At 44.9% G+C, this 14632-nt stretch overlaps 1 protein-coding gene across 5 annotated transcripts in view; it reads left to right on the top strand.

Moving 5' to 3' along the window:
- The first annotated feature begins 6323 nt into the window (after nt 1-6323).
- Nucleotides 6324-14632, top strand: part of ANKRD44 (ankyrin repeat domain 44) — a 131703-nt gene continuing 123394 nt past the window's right edge. For all 5 annotated transcript variants that reach the window (XM_030952761.1, XM_030952759.1, XM_030952763.1 and 2 more), the window contains exon 1: nt 6324-6447. In XM_030952761.1, coding sequence (XP_030808621.1) covers nt 6421-6447 — 27 coding nt within the window. In that variant the 5' untranslated portion in view covers nt 6324-6420. The remainder of the gene's footprint in view (nt 6448-14632) is intronic.

Below are 14632 nucleotides of genomic sequence, written 5' to 3'. Positions count from 1 at the left end.
TTTTGCTTGTGCAGTGTTCTTCACTCTCAAGACTGCAGCCTTGGACAGCTGACCCAGTGGTTTCTTTCCAAAATTAATCTGTTTCAGCTGATGGAGTTCAACACTGCTAGCATGCATCCATTGGTGTCCCACTGGCTACCCTAATACTAGACAGAAATGAAGATTATGCAGGTACTGCGAAGTGAAAAGACCAAGGATATGAAATCTTCCTATATTAAAATAATGATGACTTCCTGATGCAACTGAGATTAAAAATTTGTATTTTATATTAGTACGACAGTTCAATAAATTTAATCTTGAGGATGCAAGTGAAAAAGAGATTTCAGAACTAAGGATTATAAGTAACTGATTGCTATAGTTTATATAGTAAAGTGGTGTGTAAAGAGAGGTTGGTGTTGTGTCCATTTGAACTCTAAATTATATCTTTTTTAGGGAGTGTGACTAATTAGATTAATACAACTTGTACAATTACCTGATGTTTCACTCAGAAGGGTACAGGGGATGTTTCAATGTAACAGGAATCCTACCCCCTGGAGACTGCTGAATTCTTTAAAGGTCAGGCATACTTCAAAATGTAAGCCAGTGGAAAATTTCTCTTAATGTTTCCCCTAAAAGATTACTGACATAGAAAATTTCAGGTATTTTATATACTCATAAATGAAATAGGGCTGAGGACAGAAAATCTGAGTACTGAGCTTCCCTCTTGTTAATCTGGTTTTACTCATCCTTCTTTTTCCCAATTTCTTTTTCCTCTTTTTTTTTTTTTCCCTAGTACTTCAGTATCAGTTGGTATAGAGTGTCAGTTGTGGTGGAGTCCAGACTCCACAGCCAAGCCTGCAGCTCCATAGTGTGGTGAAGTGTCTAATGTGTTGAGGTTTTTTGTTGGTTTTATTTTTTATGTTTTGGGGTTTCTTCTGTTGGAAAGCTTAAAGCAGAATCGGATAACTTGGTGTTTTCCAGGGAAGAAGATTAGGAGATAAAAGTAAAAACCCCAAACAGCAAAGTAACACAGATCTCTCTGGCCCTTTTTATGTCATAGAAGGCAGTAGACTTACCTGTTTTCTACATTGAGCACTGGCTTATGTGACAAATGGCTGAAAATTTTGTTGCAGCCTCTTGCAGGAATGGTAAAGATGGGTCTGTATTTTCACAGGCAGGCCACTAACATGTTGCTTTAAGAACTGAAGTGAGACTAATGCTTTCTGCTGTGAAGTCTTTTTCTTTTGCAGAGATGCATTTCTAGACTGCCATAACCAGAAAGGAGTTGACCCTGTTTAGCCTGTCTAGTTGTCATCTGCCTTAATTCCTCCCCTGTTTTCAAGACCTGGTGCTAATTACATGGACATCTGCAAGAGAGGTGCTAGCTCAGACCAACCATGAGGACACCTTAATATATGAGGGAGTGTTTATTCCTTTTTGATTAACACAGCAGAAGGCTGTAATAATTATAATTCCAGCTTTACATTCACAGCTTCTTATTGTATCATGTCTAATGCTATGCATTAACTACATGGCTGCAGAAGTATAATTAGGAAGTATTTGAAATAAGAGGAGGAGGCCTGTGTCTGGACAAGTGGAGGTCTTCCAAGGTCTCCTCTTTGCCCCTCTCTGCCCGTATCAGTGGATTGATTCACTTTGTTTCACTTCACACTGTCCCCACCCCACCCCCTGTCCCATGTAAATATTAAACAAGTAGGTCTAGGAGGAAAAATAGCTTAATGGGATAAAAAAGTATCACCCTTGGGAAAAAATAGAATAAATTCCACCTTGTGATAAAGAATCATACTAAAACAGAAGGAAGAAGACTTGGAGAGGGCAGTGACAGGCAACTTTAAACATCTGAGACCACCGCTCCCTTCCCACCTCACAGTCGCCCTGTGTGCTGGAGCAGTGCAGGAGGGGAGATGGTGACAGCAATGATTAGTTACTGTCTCTGGTGTTGTGCTTGTTCTGCTTGCCAGTCTCCTGCTGTGGCCAGTCTGCCCTTCCATTGCAAATTCACACAGCTCTGTATGTTTGTGCTTGTTTCCCCCACAGCAGACACTGAGAATGATGCTTGTACATCACTCTAATCTGACTCCCACTGATCTGTAAGGGGGAAGAATGTGCAGCAAGATGTTCACATGCTGCTCTTAGGGGATAGGCAACAGGTAGAGACCAGAGGCATGCCAGGTATCTGGTGCTATTAGAAACAGTTAGAGATAACAAATATGTCTTCTGGTATCAGTTCTGTCCTTCATCCGTGCTCAGCAGTGGCAAACAAACACTGCTGAGGAATATGCTGACTGTGTGTGCTTAGTTTCCTTCATGAGGCAGGAGCCAAACATATGTCTAGGAACAATTGCACCCTCCATCTATGAGTGATCATCATGCTTAAATACAGCAGCAGACCTGGCTTTGGAGTGAAAAACAGAGCAGAACTCTTCCCCTGCCTCTGCTCAACAGTGCAGGCAGAGCAGGAGCAGGGAGGAGGGTGGCAATGCAGACTTTTGGCTGCCTTAAAGTGACCACATCCTGTTAGGCTGCAGAAACATCAGACTAATGCAGAGATCTGTCTGTTTGAGATGCAGGAGGGTTTGTAGGGATTCAGCAGATGATTTGCAGACATGTTTGTATTGCTGCAGGAAGAACAGGGTGCAGGGAGAATTCCTGAACTTGCTCTTTTGTGTAGGCTGTTCACCCATTTCCCACCCATGTCCCAGCTCACTACAGCATGTATATACAGTAAAATGGATTTATTTCAACGAGATTGCTTTCTTCCCTGATAGCACATGGGAAGTGCATAACCCTTAACGCTGAGTCTGTGGTGGCAGGGTAATGCTCAGAGCAGCGGCCAGTGGCCTTTACCTGAAATCCTTCCCCAGCTGATGCCTTGAGAATTAAGGCATCACAGCCATGTCAGAGGGTGTTCCTCATAAAGCAGGAGCATTTCCTTCTACAGGCAGCAAGCCAAGCAGCATGAGGAACAAGCATCATGCAGGAGCACTGTGGCATGAGAGAGAATTAATGGGGAGTCTCTCAAGTCCTAAGCCAAAACCCAAACGAAGACTTGCACTATTACCCCATATGAAAATGACAGGTGAGATCTTAACCAAAGGCTGATTGTTTATGATGAAGATGCAGTTCTGTTGAAGTTACATGCCTAGATCTAAGTGTGCCTGGGAGTTTCGTTGAGCCCAAGTGGGTATAAGAATGCTAAGAGGCTTTCCTGACACAAAATCTAAGTGAGGAAGTGTCTCATATGTGTATGACTGCTGATAGCAAATGGCTAAACAATCCAGTTTAGATGGAACTGGAGGAACTTTGGTTTTTCTGGGGACAAAATGAAAAGGTGAAAAAAAAAAGGCAGACATCAGTGGTACTGGGCCCATACACTACAGAACATAATTGTGTTGTGGACAGAAGATCAAGAAATCTAAGTGTGGGCAACTGCAGCATATTTAGGGCAGTTCTGTTTTTCCTTTCTGTTGGACAGAAATTGCTGAAGTGCTAAAGTTCAAACTTTCATTTTCCTATTTTGCTTTTTAAAATATGCAGTAGGGGATTGTGTTTCACAGAGGACTTCAACTGGATGCACAGAACCCTCTGAGGATTTGGGATGGGTCAGCAAGGAACAAATGCACCCACTGTCCTTAGAGGGTTTCTCTCCACTTCCCTGTCAGAGGCCCAGTGTAGCCCTAGGGCTTTTTCCTTTCCAAATACAGGTTTAATCCAAGATGACAGTATCTGGCAAGCTCAAGTGAATTCTCATTAAGGATGTTGCACACCTGTTTTGATGGTACTTTTCTCGGTATGGAAAGTGAACATTAGTGTTACAGGTTTGAGAGTTGCAGGCATGACCATTATTTGAAAAGTTAGCTTATAGCTTTGTGACTCTTCTTCTTCAAAAAAAAAGGCAGCTGAGCATTTGGCATCATTTCACATGAAAATGTGTCATGGAATTAGTTATGTATCAGCCTGGGCTAAGAAGTTGTTGAGTAAAATAGCTCAGAAAAACTTTTGTTGGTTGTGCATGATTGGAACATAGTTGTTTGTGCTATTTTGTGAACAGGAGAGGAGGACATTGTATTTTCTGAGAAATCTTGGACTCCTTTACTCTGTGGATAATGACTGTAACAGTGTGACTACTCTTGGCAGTTCATGCAAATGATCCTTTAAATGGGAAGTAAATAAAATTGTAAGGACCTCTGTAACCTGAGGGCAGTCTGCCTAATATGGGATGTGAACACTTTCTGCAGTTCTGCATGTCCCTGGGGGCCTTTCCAAGAGGCGGCTTTGTAGGTGGTTGGTCTCCTAGACACCATCCTGTGAGGCCTGGGAAAGAGAAGCTGGCATAAGGCTCTGCTTGTTGGGGAAAAAAAAAAACTTGAGAAAAATATTACAACACTGTCATGACCCATCTCCTCTATGATCACTAGCTCGCATCTTGCCCAGTTATTGACTCCCAAGCAGCTGGGCTCCTACTGCTATGTAAATTTCCATTCAGATGATGATTTATCTCCCTGACAGGAGTGTCAGTGGTCCCAAAGAAAGTACAAGGATTTGTACCAGATTTTTGGATCAGAAAGTGAGAGGAGCAAAGAACAAATGTGAAAAATCATTTTCCTTATGTATCCACCACGTTTAACTACAGGGAGAAGGCTATAGTGAATGCTAGGTCATTGGAAATAGGCCTTTATAACAAAACAGACCTTTCCTTATAATGCTGAAAGTTCCCTCCATTTTCCCCTCTTTTTTTTTGCCTTTATGCTTGCTCTCAGCTGGGAGCTTACTTCTGACTTCGGTGTGGTGAGCATGTTTTTCAACCGAGTCTGAAAGGGGATTGTCAAAACTGAATTTCTGGCCTGAATTGGTGGGACACAGAAAGTACTGGATTGTCTCACTGCATTTTTTTTTGTTTTTTTCCTTTAAAAGACTAATTTATATTAACACTATTTTACCATTAAGACCCCTTTAAAATAGTTGGAGTCAAAATGTGTTGTAAATTGTGTGATATTTTTAGTCCCCACTTATAATGATGCCTCAAAAGCCTGAAACCAACATCTGCTTCCTTGTTGGATTAGTTTTCTTCCATAGAAGACACTTTCCTTTTTTTTAACTACTTAGAGTCACCTCATTCTGTAATTAAGGGTTGAAAAGCCATAAATCACTGTCATATTTGATGTGTTGCAGCGTATAGGAGTTTCTTACTGCAGAATCTAACTTGTGAGAAAATACCTGGCCTTTGTGTGACTTGGAGGAGGGGAAGAGGGAATCTTCAGCCCTTTGCTCTTCAGTTACATGTCCTTGGAAAAAATGTAATTACCCTCATTACCTTCAGCATGTGTGTAACTCCTGTTGCTGTGTATTGTACCAATGATTTTAATCAAATCACATGCTTCAGGGATTTAGCTTGTCAGCTCTGAGGGGTAAGAAAGAATGTAAATTTACCCCTTCATGCTTTTTTTCTTCTTTTTCTCTTCCCCCCCTTGTCCTTGCATGCTTGGCTGTGTGCTGGTGCTCAAGTCACACTGACAGCCAGCTCTGAGGGTGGAACTGAAGTTTCCCCCAGGTCAGCTCAACAGGAACAGGGTATGATGTTCATTTTCTCTACAGCATGAGGCAGGGACTATGGGGCTAGTTTGTTTCCTTATTAAATTGTACTTATTATTTCGTCTGTTAGTTTTTGAAAAATTAAGGAATATATTGAGTAGGAAGAGACTGGGACTGTCAGTAGTCACCAGATTTCTCAAGATAGCTACTAAAAAAAGAGGTAAAAAAAAAACCCTAAAAGACTCCTGTCAAACAGTTGCGTTTGTCTGATGGAATTTGACAAATGGATTTGCACGCACACATGGAAGGAAGGGAGAGGTTAAGGGTTCGGCTTCTCCTTCTACCCGGGCTTGGGTCAGCACGTTCGCTGCTGTCCCTCAGCGCGGTGGGAACAGGCGCGGCCCCCCAGAGCTCGGCCCTCAGGGCTGCAGCCGGCGCGGTGCCCCCGGGACAGCCCCTGCGGCGGGGAAGGGGCAGCGGGCCCGAGGGCAGCGCCGTGTCCCTCAGGGGCCGCGGCTGCTCCCGTGGCGTGCAGCAGGTGCCCGGGACCCCGGCCGGGGCGCGGGGCGGGTCCGTGCGGTCCCGCCCGGTCCGGCGGCACCGCCCCCCGCGCTGCCCGGCGGGGCGGGGGCGCCGAGAGCCCGGGCGGCCCTCGCTCCGCTCCGGCAGCGGCCGCCGGCGCGAACAAAGGCGGCGGCGGCAGGCGGCGGTGGCGGCGCGGCCGTGCGCGGCAGCCCGCCCGCCCCTGCTTCCTGGGCCGGACCAGGCGAGGCGGCCCCCCGCCCCGCCGCGAAGCGGAGCCGCCGCCGCCGCCGCAGCAGCGCCGGTCGCGGGGCGCGCTCGCCGCCCGTCGCGGGAGCTGCATGTGCGCGGGAGCTGCGGCGGAGGATGGCCGTGCTCAAGCTCGCCGACCAGGTGGGCGCCGCGGGGCGGGCGGGAGCGGGCGGCGGGCTCAGCCTCAGCCGCAGCCCCCGCGGCGGTGCGGGCGGCCGGGGAGGCCCTTCCCCCTGCCGGGGGCGGCCGTGGAAGCCCCTTCGCGGGGGGCGCCGTGTGGTGCCGGGTCCCCGCTGCCCGCCGAGCCGCCGCCGGCGCTTCTCTCCGCTTGCCGGCGGACATTGTCTGCGTGCGGCGGGCCGTGGGCTCGGGGCCGGGCAGGGTGCAGCTCACCGGGGTCGCGGCAGCCGGTACCGGGCGCTCGCCCGTCCCCGCCGAGCTGCCGCGCCGCGGTCCCCGGTGAAACCCTGACATCTCCCGTCGGCGGGCTGGGATGGAGGTGGGTGTCGGCTTGTTCCGAAAGGCCTCTCGGCTCTGCCTATCGTTCCTTTGGCTTTTTCCATCGTTTCTTTGCCGTGCAGAACGTAGAAATAATTTTTCCTTTTTACTTATCCAAGTGCCTCTTCGAATAAGCTGTTGCCGTTCTTCACAGGCTACTAGGAAAACCGGTAGTATTAACACTTGGATCGTGTTAAATTTAGCAGTGGGCAGACAGCTGTAATCAGTATTAAATATTTCTTATCACTGGTAGCTAGAAGCATTTATAAATATTTAGTAAATTGATATTATGACTCCCACATTCTGGTTTATCCATATACTCTCCCAACTGTTACACACTTCGCGTGCTTTAATCTGCTATTTTTAATTCAGCGTGGTCCGCCTGTGATCTGCAGCGTGGGTGTCCTGCAAGCCTCAGACCCTTCCTGTGGGGTTCACAAGGACTGCCTGCAGCCAGCCCCTCTCCAAATACCCGCACTTGGAAATCACAAGCCTTGCTCGCAGTCTATTTATGCTTTTCCAAAAAAATCTTCCACATGCCCAAAGCTGCCACATAGCACATTGAAAATAGTTTTGAAAGCAGCAAAAGATAAAGCTGCTTCTAAAGTGAAATCAATACTGGGGGAGCAGACTATAATGTGTTTCCATGTGTAACAGAAGGCAGTATTTATGGGCTGCCTCCTGACATGTCCTTTGAATATCCTCATCTTCAGATCTGATGCTTATGACTGGCCATGAAAATGTTTCACACCATGAGGCTTCACTACCCCATTGTGCACAGACTGAGTATCACAAATAAGGAGATTTAGGTAGGAGCTGTGTGTTAAATATCCAAACAGCAAGTATTAGTATTAAAAATACATGTGTTACAAAGGACCAAAATTGTACCATTTCAGTAGTTTTTACATGTTTAGTGAAGCCCTTGAGTTTACTGCCTGTAGTATTTTAAAATCTTTGCTGACATCTTACAGCGAGAATTTTGCTTCAGCAGCAGCAGTAGAAGTCAAAATATATTTAAGGCGAGTAGATCACGTCTTTATGAAGTCTGTAGTGCTGTAGAAAAATGATAGGCTGTTGTCTTAGGGTTCTCCCTTTTTGTCTTCTCTAAGAACTCTCACAGCAGAGGGAGGAGGCTCCTCAGAGCTACTGTGACACCCCTGCAGTGTGCCTGCTGTGAGAATACTTAAAATTTTGGTGAATGCTTGTCATTGTTCCTGCTCAGGCTGTGGCCTGGGACATGATAAGACAGGCTGATCGTTTTTCTTTGTGGACACAGGTTTCCTGTTGTTTATAGAGGGATATATTCGTCTACCTGTACCCATCCTACTGGGTCTCATTTCATTTCCTTAATTTTCTTCAACAGATCTTTTTCTTTCACTTCTGAGAGAGTGATGAGGTGGGAGGACACATTCAAAGCTGGCTGAGGTGCTTCCTCTTAAACTGAGAGCAGAAGTTTTTGTGTGCCTGTTTCTGTGTGCTTGGAGCTGTTGCTGGTGGAGCCATTGCCACCTGCAGCCCGAGCAGTGTCACCAAGGCACCGGGGCTGCACTGGCAGCTCTGTATGATTCAGGGCAAGCTCTGCTTCTCTTCTGTATCACACTGGAGGAGTGCTGTCCCCAGGCTGGCCCGCCTTTAGCAGAGAGACACACAGTAGCAGCAGCCTCGTGTGGTTGTAGATAGATTCAGTCAAAAGAGAGGTGAATCTCTGCTGGAAAATGATGTCTGGGAAGATTTGCATTTCTGTAACAACTCCTGCATGTACTCAGGCTCCCTGGGGTAGAGAGCAGACTCCTGCATTTCTTCCTGCTCTAGAAGACTGAGGCAACTGTGACAGTGATAACTTGCAGCGATTCAGGAAATGGTTTCCTTTTTCTTAAACACCAAAGGCCACAGCTCACAATGTCCTGCAGTGAGATTTGGAGTACGAGGGACACTCCACACATCCCTGCAGTGCTCAGGACCTGGGCTGCTCTTTGTGCAGCATGTGTGAGGTGCTTCAGGTCTGAGTTGTGATGCTCAGGGAGGGTTGACTCTGAAACCAAGAGCTCTGTGCCTGTCATTGAGATTTCTGTAGCACATGCTTCCTTCTGGATCCACAACTTTCTTGACCAGTGAGGAGAGCATTATGTAGATGACTAGAGAACCTCCCTGCTGGGAGTTTAAACATTTCTTTCTCTTAAGTGACTGTTTCCTCCTTGCCTCCATGCTTGGCTTTTCTTACCAAGTGTATCTAACAGCACAGGTAGTATTCAGACAAATGAGAAATTAATCACACCACTTCTCATACAGGCTGTGAAGATGGATAGATGTTAATAGTTGCTGCTTTTTTGATATAGCTGAAAGGTGCTAAAGTGCTGCTACACTTAAAAGAGATTATCAGTTCTTTTAGCTGCATTCACTTGTTAGGCAGGAGAGCTTAGTTTAAGAGTTTAGCATTAGTGAAGGTTATTTGAATTTGCTTCCAGAGATGGTAATTATTAGCTCATCAGTTGAGCCAAGAGAAACCTGTAAGTGGTTTAACCACAGGAAGTGTATTCTACCATCGCTCGTTTCTAGATTAATTTCTTTCAGGCATGTAACTAGTCACTTTTGAATGACTAAATGCTAAGCAGAAAACAAGTTCAAATAATTCATAAAACTTAAACTAATTAATAGAATTACAATCTTTGTTCATAGTTGTATCTGTGCATTTGTAAACATTCTGATATTCTGAATATTTCTGTTGTCATATACAAATATTGCAAAACTTGCTCTAAATCTTAACACATTTATCTGGTCCTTTTTTTTACCATCTCTGCTGTGAAGTTTAATTACAGCAAGCGTGCAAGTTGTTTTAAGAACTGAGAAAACCTTTCTTCTTTTCACGTGTAAGAGTTATTGCTGTACTGTTCCCTATCCAAGTCATTGGCTGTACCTTTTCCATTTCATTAAGCATTAGTATTTTATATTGTGTAAGGGTGCAATTGTTTATGATAAAAGGTTGCAATTAAGCTAGAGTTCAGAAGGAGCAGAAGACAAGTGCTCCAACAGATGAGCAGCCAGAGGCTTTCAGGTGTGGGTGGTGCTCTCAGAGGGTGAAGGTATTGATCTGCTTGTGACTTTCACGGCTGCTTTTTGAGCAGCAGTTATTGCCTGGACCCACCTCTCTCATCCTTTGAGTAATCAGCAGATGCAGGGCTCTTCCTGCTGCCACTCTCCCTGCCTGCTGTCTGCAGTTCTTTGCCCAGCTTATTCCTCATACTTGCACCAAGTAACCTGGTTTCTTGAGAACTGTTTGTTTGCCACTTGCAAACTTTCCCAGAGAAAGCCCGGTAGCTGATGTCCCATCAAGTGTGCTTCTCATCTTCAGGGTTTCCACTGCTGGTTCTGGACAGCAAACAGACAATTGCTGCTGTAAGTGTGAAAGGGTAAAATATCTTAAAATAATGCTGTATGTAAACTTCTGTGCTTCACCTTTTGGAAAATTATTTTGGGAGAACCTAAAGTTTCTGTAGTGTCTCCCTCTCGTTCTCAGTTTTGCCTTGCCAGCTGGGGCTTTCCTTGCAGAGTTGCCAGCTCTGCCCCAGGTCTGCAGGTTGTCTCTTTAGTTAACTCTGTCATTTTCTTTCTGTTTAAAGCCAACAAATGCTTAAAGCCAATGCTCTGTGCATGGCAGTTTGATTTGGGAAGCCAGCTCTGCCTTCACCTCCTGGCACAAGTGTGCCCATTGTGCCCGTCAGAGCGGGGTGTGTGTGGGACAGGCATTGGTGCCTGCCAGAGGCTGATGCACACTGCACTGCCTGTTTTTGGTTATAGTTGTGCATGTTTGCAGAGGAAGTGTACCACTCTGTCTTTGAAAGACATTGAGAAGGTTTTCTATAAACAACAATAAAATGGGAAGTTACCTGGGAAGTGCAGCCTGTGTAGCTGCTTGAAAGAGATGTGGTGCTTGGTGGTTTCATGCCTGCACTCCCACCTTCAGTGAGAAGCTTGCTGTGAATCTGAGACAGACACAAGCTCTAGCTAGCCTTGGGCCAGTGCATCTGGAGGGTCATGGTTTACTGTGACTTCAGTGTCACCAGCCCAAGCCCTGTATGTACAAAACAACAGAATTACTCTCAGGCTGCCCTCACAAGCATGCATATGCATGCATAAGGGTAATGGAGCCCAGATGAATGGTAGTGTATGTACTTAGGCTGCTATTAACTGCAAGCCCTCATCCTGTCTCTTGGTATTTTGCCTGTTGTTCTTGATTGCTGAGGGTAATGCAGTGTGACTAGAACTGAAAGGACCATTTCTCTCCCTTCCCCAAATGTTTTCCTGTGTTTGACAGTTCTTTGCTGACCATCAGGATCTTTTTTATTATGGTCACAGAGAAACAGCATTAAACAGATGTTTAAATAATTTTAAACAGATGTCAAAGATCATAAAAATCTGCTGGGCAAAGGCTGGACTTGTGTCTGAACACACTTAAAACCAAAATGAATACAACAGTAACAAATAGTCTCCTAACAAAACCAGTTACACTTCCAAGTGATGGTGTGTCTAACTTATTTCAGAATCATTCAATTTACAGTAATGTCTTTCTGTGTATCCTTTCGCTGTGACATGTAAAAGCATCTGAGAAAATGCCCCTGAATCTGCTGTATAAAATAGGAGTAATGGACCTGTGCCCCATGCCCACAGGCAGCCCACGAGTTAATTTGGTGTGGCATGTGATGCCACAATTCCTCCCCTCCTCATATTATGACTAGATAATATTAAGGTGTGTATATTAATTTGCAGTCTTCTACGTGGTTTTGAAAGGGCTCACAGCCAGAAAGAGATAATCCATTTTAGTACAAAATACTCAGCCACAAAACTAAGGTAATTGTGGGGAAGGAAGGAGGAGGAATTTACCCACAGGAGTGTGTCTCTCTATTATTTTGTGTGAAATGAAAATGTGGTTGGACCAAAATAACTCCACTGTGGCTGCCACTGTCTTTCTGGAGCCATGATATTCCTAGGTATCATGCATACTGGGAGACATGGCTCCATGCTTTATAAAATAAAATAAAAACTTTGGAAAAACTCCATAAACCCAACACTGCCAAGAACACCATGGAAATATGTCTAAATGCCCTAAATGCCTCCAGGGATGGTCCTGTTCAGAGGAGGTGGCTTTGGGTCACCAAAGAGAACAACATACAGGCCCAAAAGGGAAGCTGCTTTTTTTTTTTTTTTTATTATGGCTTCTGCAATGTTTCACTTCCTGATAATTTTGCAACTTGTTTCAAGGTAAAAAAGAAGCACTTGAGTCAGGAGAATTTATGGTGTGGTGTAGCGTGCTCAAGTATGTCGTAGATATTTCTAATCCTGCAGAGGTTTGCTCTTAGGTAATGCTGGAAAGGTTTGGAGTGGTTGTGGTGGCTGTGCCTAGATGCCTGGCTGTTTTGAGGGGGGTGCCTGCCCATGTTAGAGTGTTAGTTTTCTTGAGTTGCAGATGGCATCCAGCAGAACTTACCCTCCTGTACCCTCTTGAGGTGTGGTATTTTATCCAGGGCTGACAAGGCCCTCATGACCTCCTCCCGCTCATCTCTTCAATGAAGATGTCGTTGTCATGGCTACATTTAGTAGAGAAATAAACATTGCTCCCAGCTTGGGTGCTTGTGTAATGGCTTGGTTCCAGGAAGGTGATGTTTTTATCTGGATCCCTGCTGGAGGGTGGCCAGATGTTTTCTGTGACCTGGGAGCAGCAGTGCCCAGGCTGGAGCTGCCCATCACTGGGCTGTGTGTGTCTCCCCTGGGGCACGGTTTGGGTCAGTGCTGCTGTCAGCAGCACCCGTCTGGGCTGGGAACAAATCCCTGCAAGCAGAGAATACTTCTAAGCGTTGTTTCTAGAGGTCTGTGTGTAGCTGATCCTGCTTGTTTGTTGCCAAGAGAGGCAGAGGCTGGGATGTGTTGGTGATGGGAAGGGTTTCCCTGCGCTGGCTTTGCGGTCTGTTCTGTTCAGGGAGGAGCCAGGCCAAGGCCAAGTCCCTTCTCTTCCTGAAGCTGCCCCACCACTAACAGATCTTTGCTTGTGGAATGAGCAGCTTACTCTTTAGCAGCCACTTTTGCAGTTAATTCTGTCTTCAGGCTAATAACTAATGCTTCAACTAACATATTATGGTTTTAGGCTTTTTTTAACCTCTGTCCAGAATTTTTTCCTTTCAGTGGTACTAATACAGGTACTAATACTAGCCTGCTGCCAGCAGATGCCTACAGGAGCCAGATATTGTAGGTGTAAGCCTGGTAGGCAAATGTTGCAAAGTATATTCTGATAGCATTGGCCATTTCCTCTGTCTTTTATTCCTGCTTTTTTCAATGCCCTACTTCACATACTGCCTCTGTGTGTTGCAGAGCATACAGGTGAGCTAACCTTGCTGACAGACTACCTCTGTATTTTAACTCTTCAGTGTATTTTTTGACTGTTCCTGTATTTAAATTAGCTTTATTTTGTTGTTTCCAGAAGTACATATTTGTCATTTGTCACTTTTTTTGTTAGCTGGAAAGCTTGGGCTGGCAAGTTCCCGCAGCTGCTGTCTGTGGCTTGAGCCTTTTCTTCTTTGCTGCACTAGAAACATGTAGCAGCATGTTGGAACCCTTCAGCCTGGTGATGGGTGGGAATCAAAGCATTACAAAATTACATTTAAAGGGGAGAAATTATTTTGCAGTTTGAGGTCATTCTTGGACGTTTGCAAGGAATTGGTCAACAAATTACAGCATTTAGTTGTGGCTAGGTAATTGTGACATTCTGAAAGAACGTGTGCTTTTTGATGACAGACATTTGCATGTGTTTTGCTTTTGGGGGAATAAAAGTCTTTCCTGTCTGCAGATGTACAACCAAAAATGGAGGCTGTTGAATGAATTTCTTCCATGCAGTGCTGAACCTCCTGGCCTAGCAGGCTCGTCTGCTCAATGTTTGTTCTTCGAGTTATCAGCTGGTTTTTATATAGGGGCGTGCATTTTTGTGCTGGAATTATTTGCCAAGGCTTGCTCTGTTGTTTCTAAAAGAATACTTGGGGAGAATGCCCTCACAAAGCCCCACTTCCCCCTACAGCTGCATGCTACTGCATCTTTGTGAGCAAGCAGGCAAAACCAGAGTAGTTAACTCCTGCATTTTGTCTTAAGTGATGCCTGATGGTTTCTGTTTACTGAGCTGAGGCTTCAGCTCCTTTCCGTCTAAAGGAATTGGTTTCTTGTGGAAAACCCTTGTGTTACTGAATTATGTACATGTAGGATTGCTTCAAGGGCCTGTGTTGATCTCCTTAATAGCACAAAGTCTGCAAATAATCTTTAGTGATGAATAATTTTCTATTTAGGCACTAGCATTTTTATTCTGGTAATTTTTTGGATCTCATTTTGTGGCCTGTTTTTTTCCCCACTTTTCAGCCTTTGTAATTTTATACACTTGTTGCTTGAACAAATGTCTTTCGTCCATGCAAAAGCTTTAGGAAAACAGTTGTTTGGTGTCTGCTTGGTTGCATACCTCTAACTACATGTCTCTGTAAATGAAGTACTGCCGGAAGTCAAGAACATGTAACTTACAGAAGTTTAAGAGTAAAAATCAAGTATTGTATCTGCAGAGTAACAACTGAAAAGAAAGCACCAGTCAACTGCACCATTAGGTGCACAAGCTTTTACATTCTAAATATGATCAAATAATTTCAGTGAAAGGAAATAAGTGTGAACATTAATAAGCTTTTATATGCACTTTGTCATTAATAATGTAGATAATACCATTCAGATGGAGAACACAACCCATTTTATCACAGCATCATTTTAACATGATAGGCTCCTTGCCTTTCCAAGGTGAAAGAGCCACAGA

This window comes from Camarhynchus parvulus, chromosome 7 (assembly GCF_901933205.1).
Source record: "Camarhynchus parvulus chromosome 7, STF_HiC, whole genome shotgun sequence".
In the NCBI taxonomy this organism is placed as follows: Eukaryota; Metazoa; Chordata; class Aves; order Passeriformes; family Thraupidae; genus Camarhynchus; species Camarhynchus parvulus.
The sequence above is the reverse complement of the archived record's forward strand: the minus strand, read 5'-3'. Positions and strand labels throughout refer to the sequence as shown.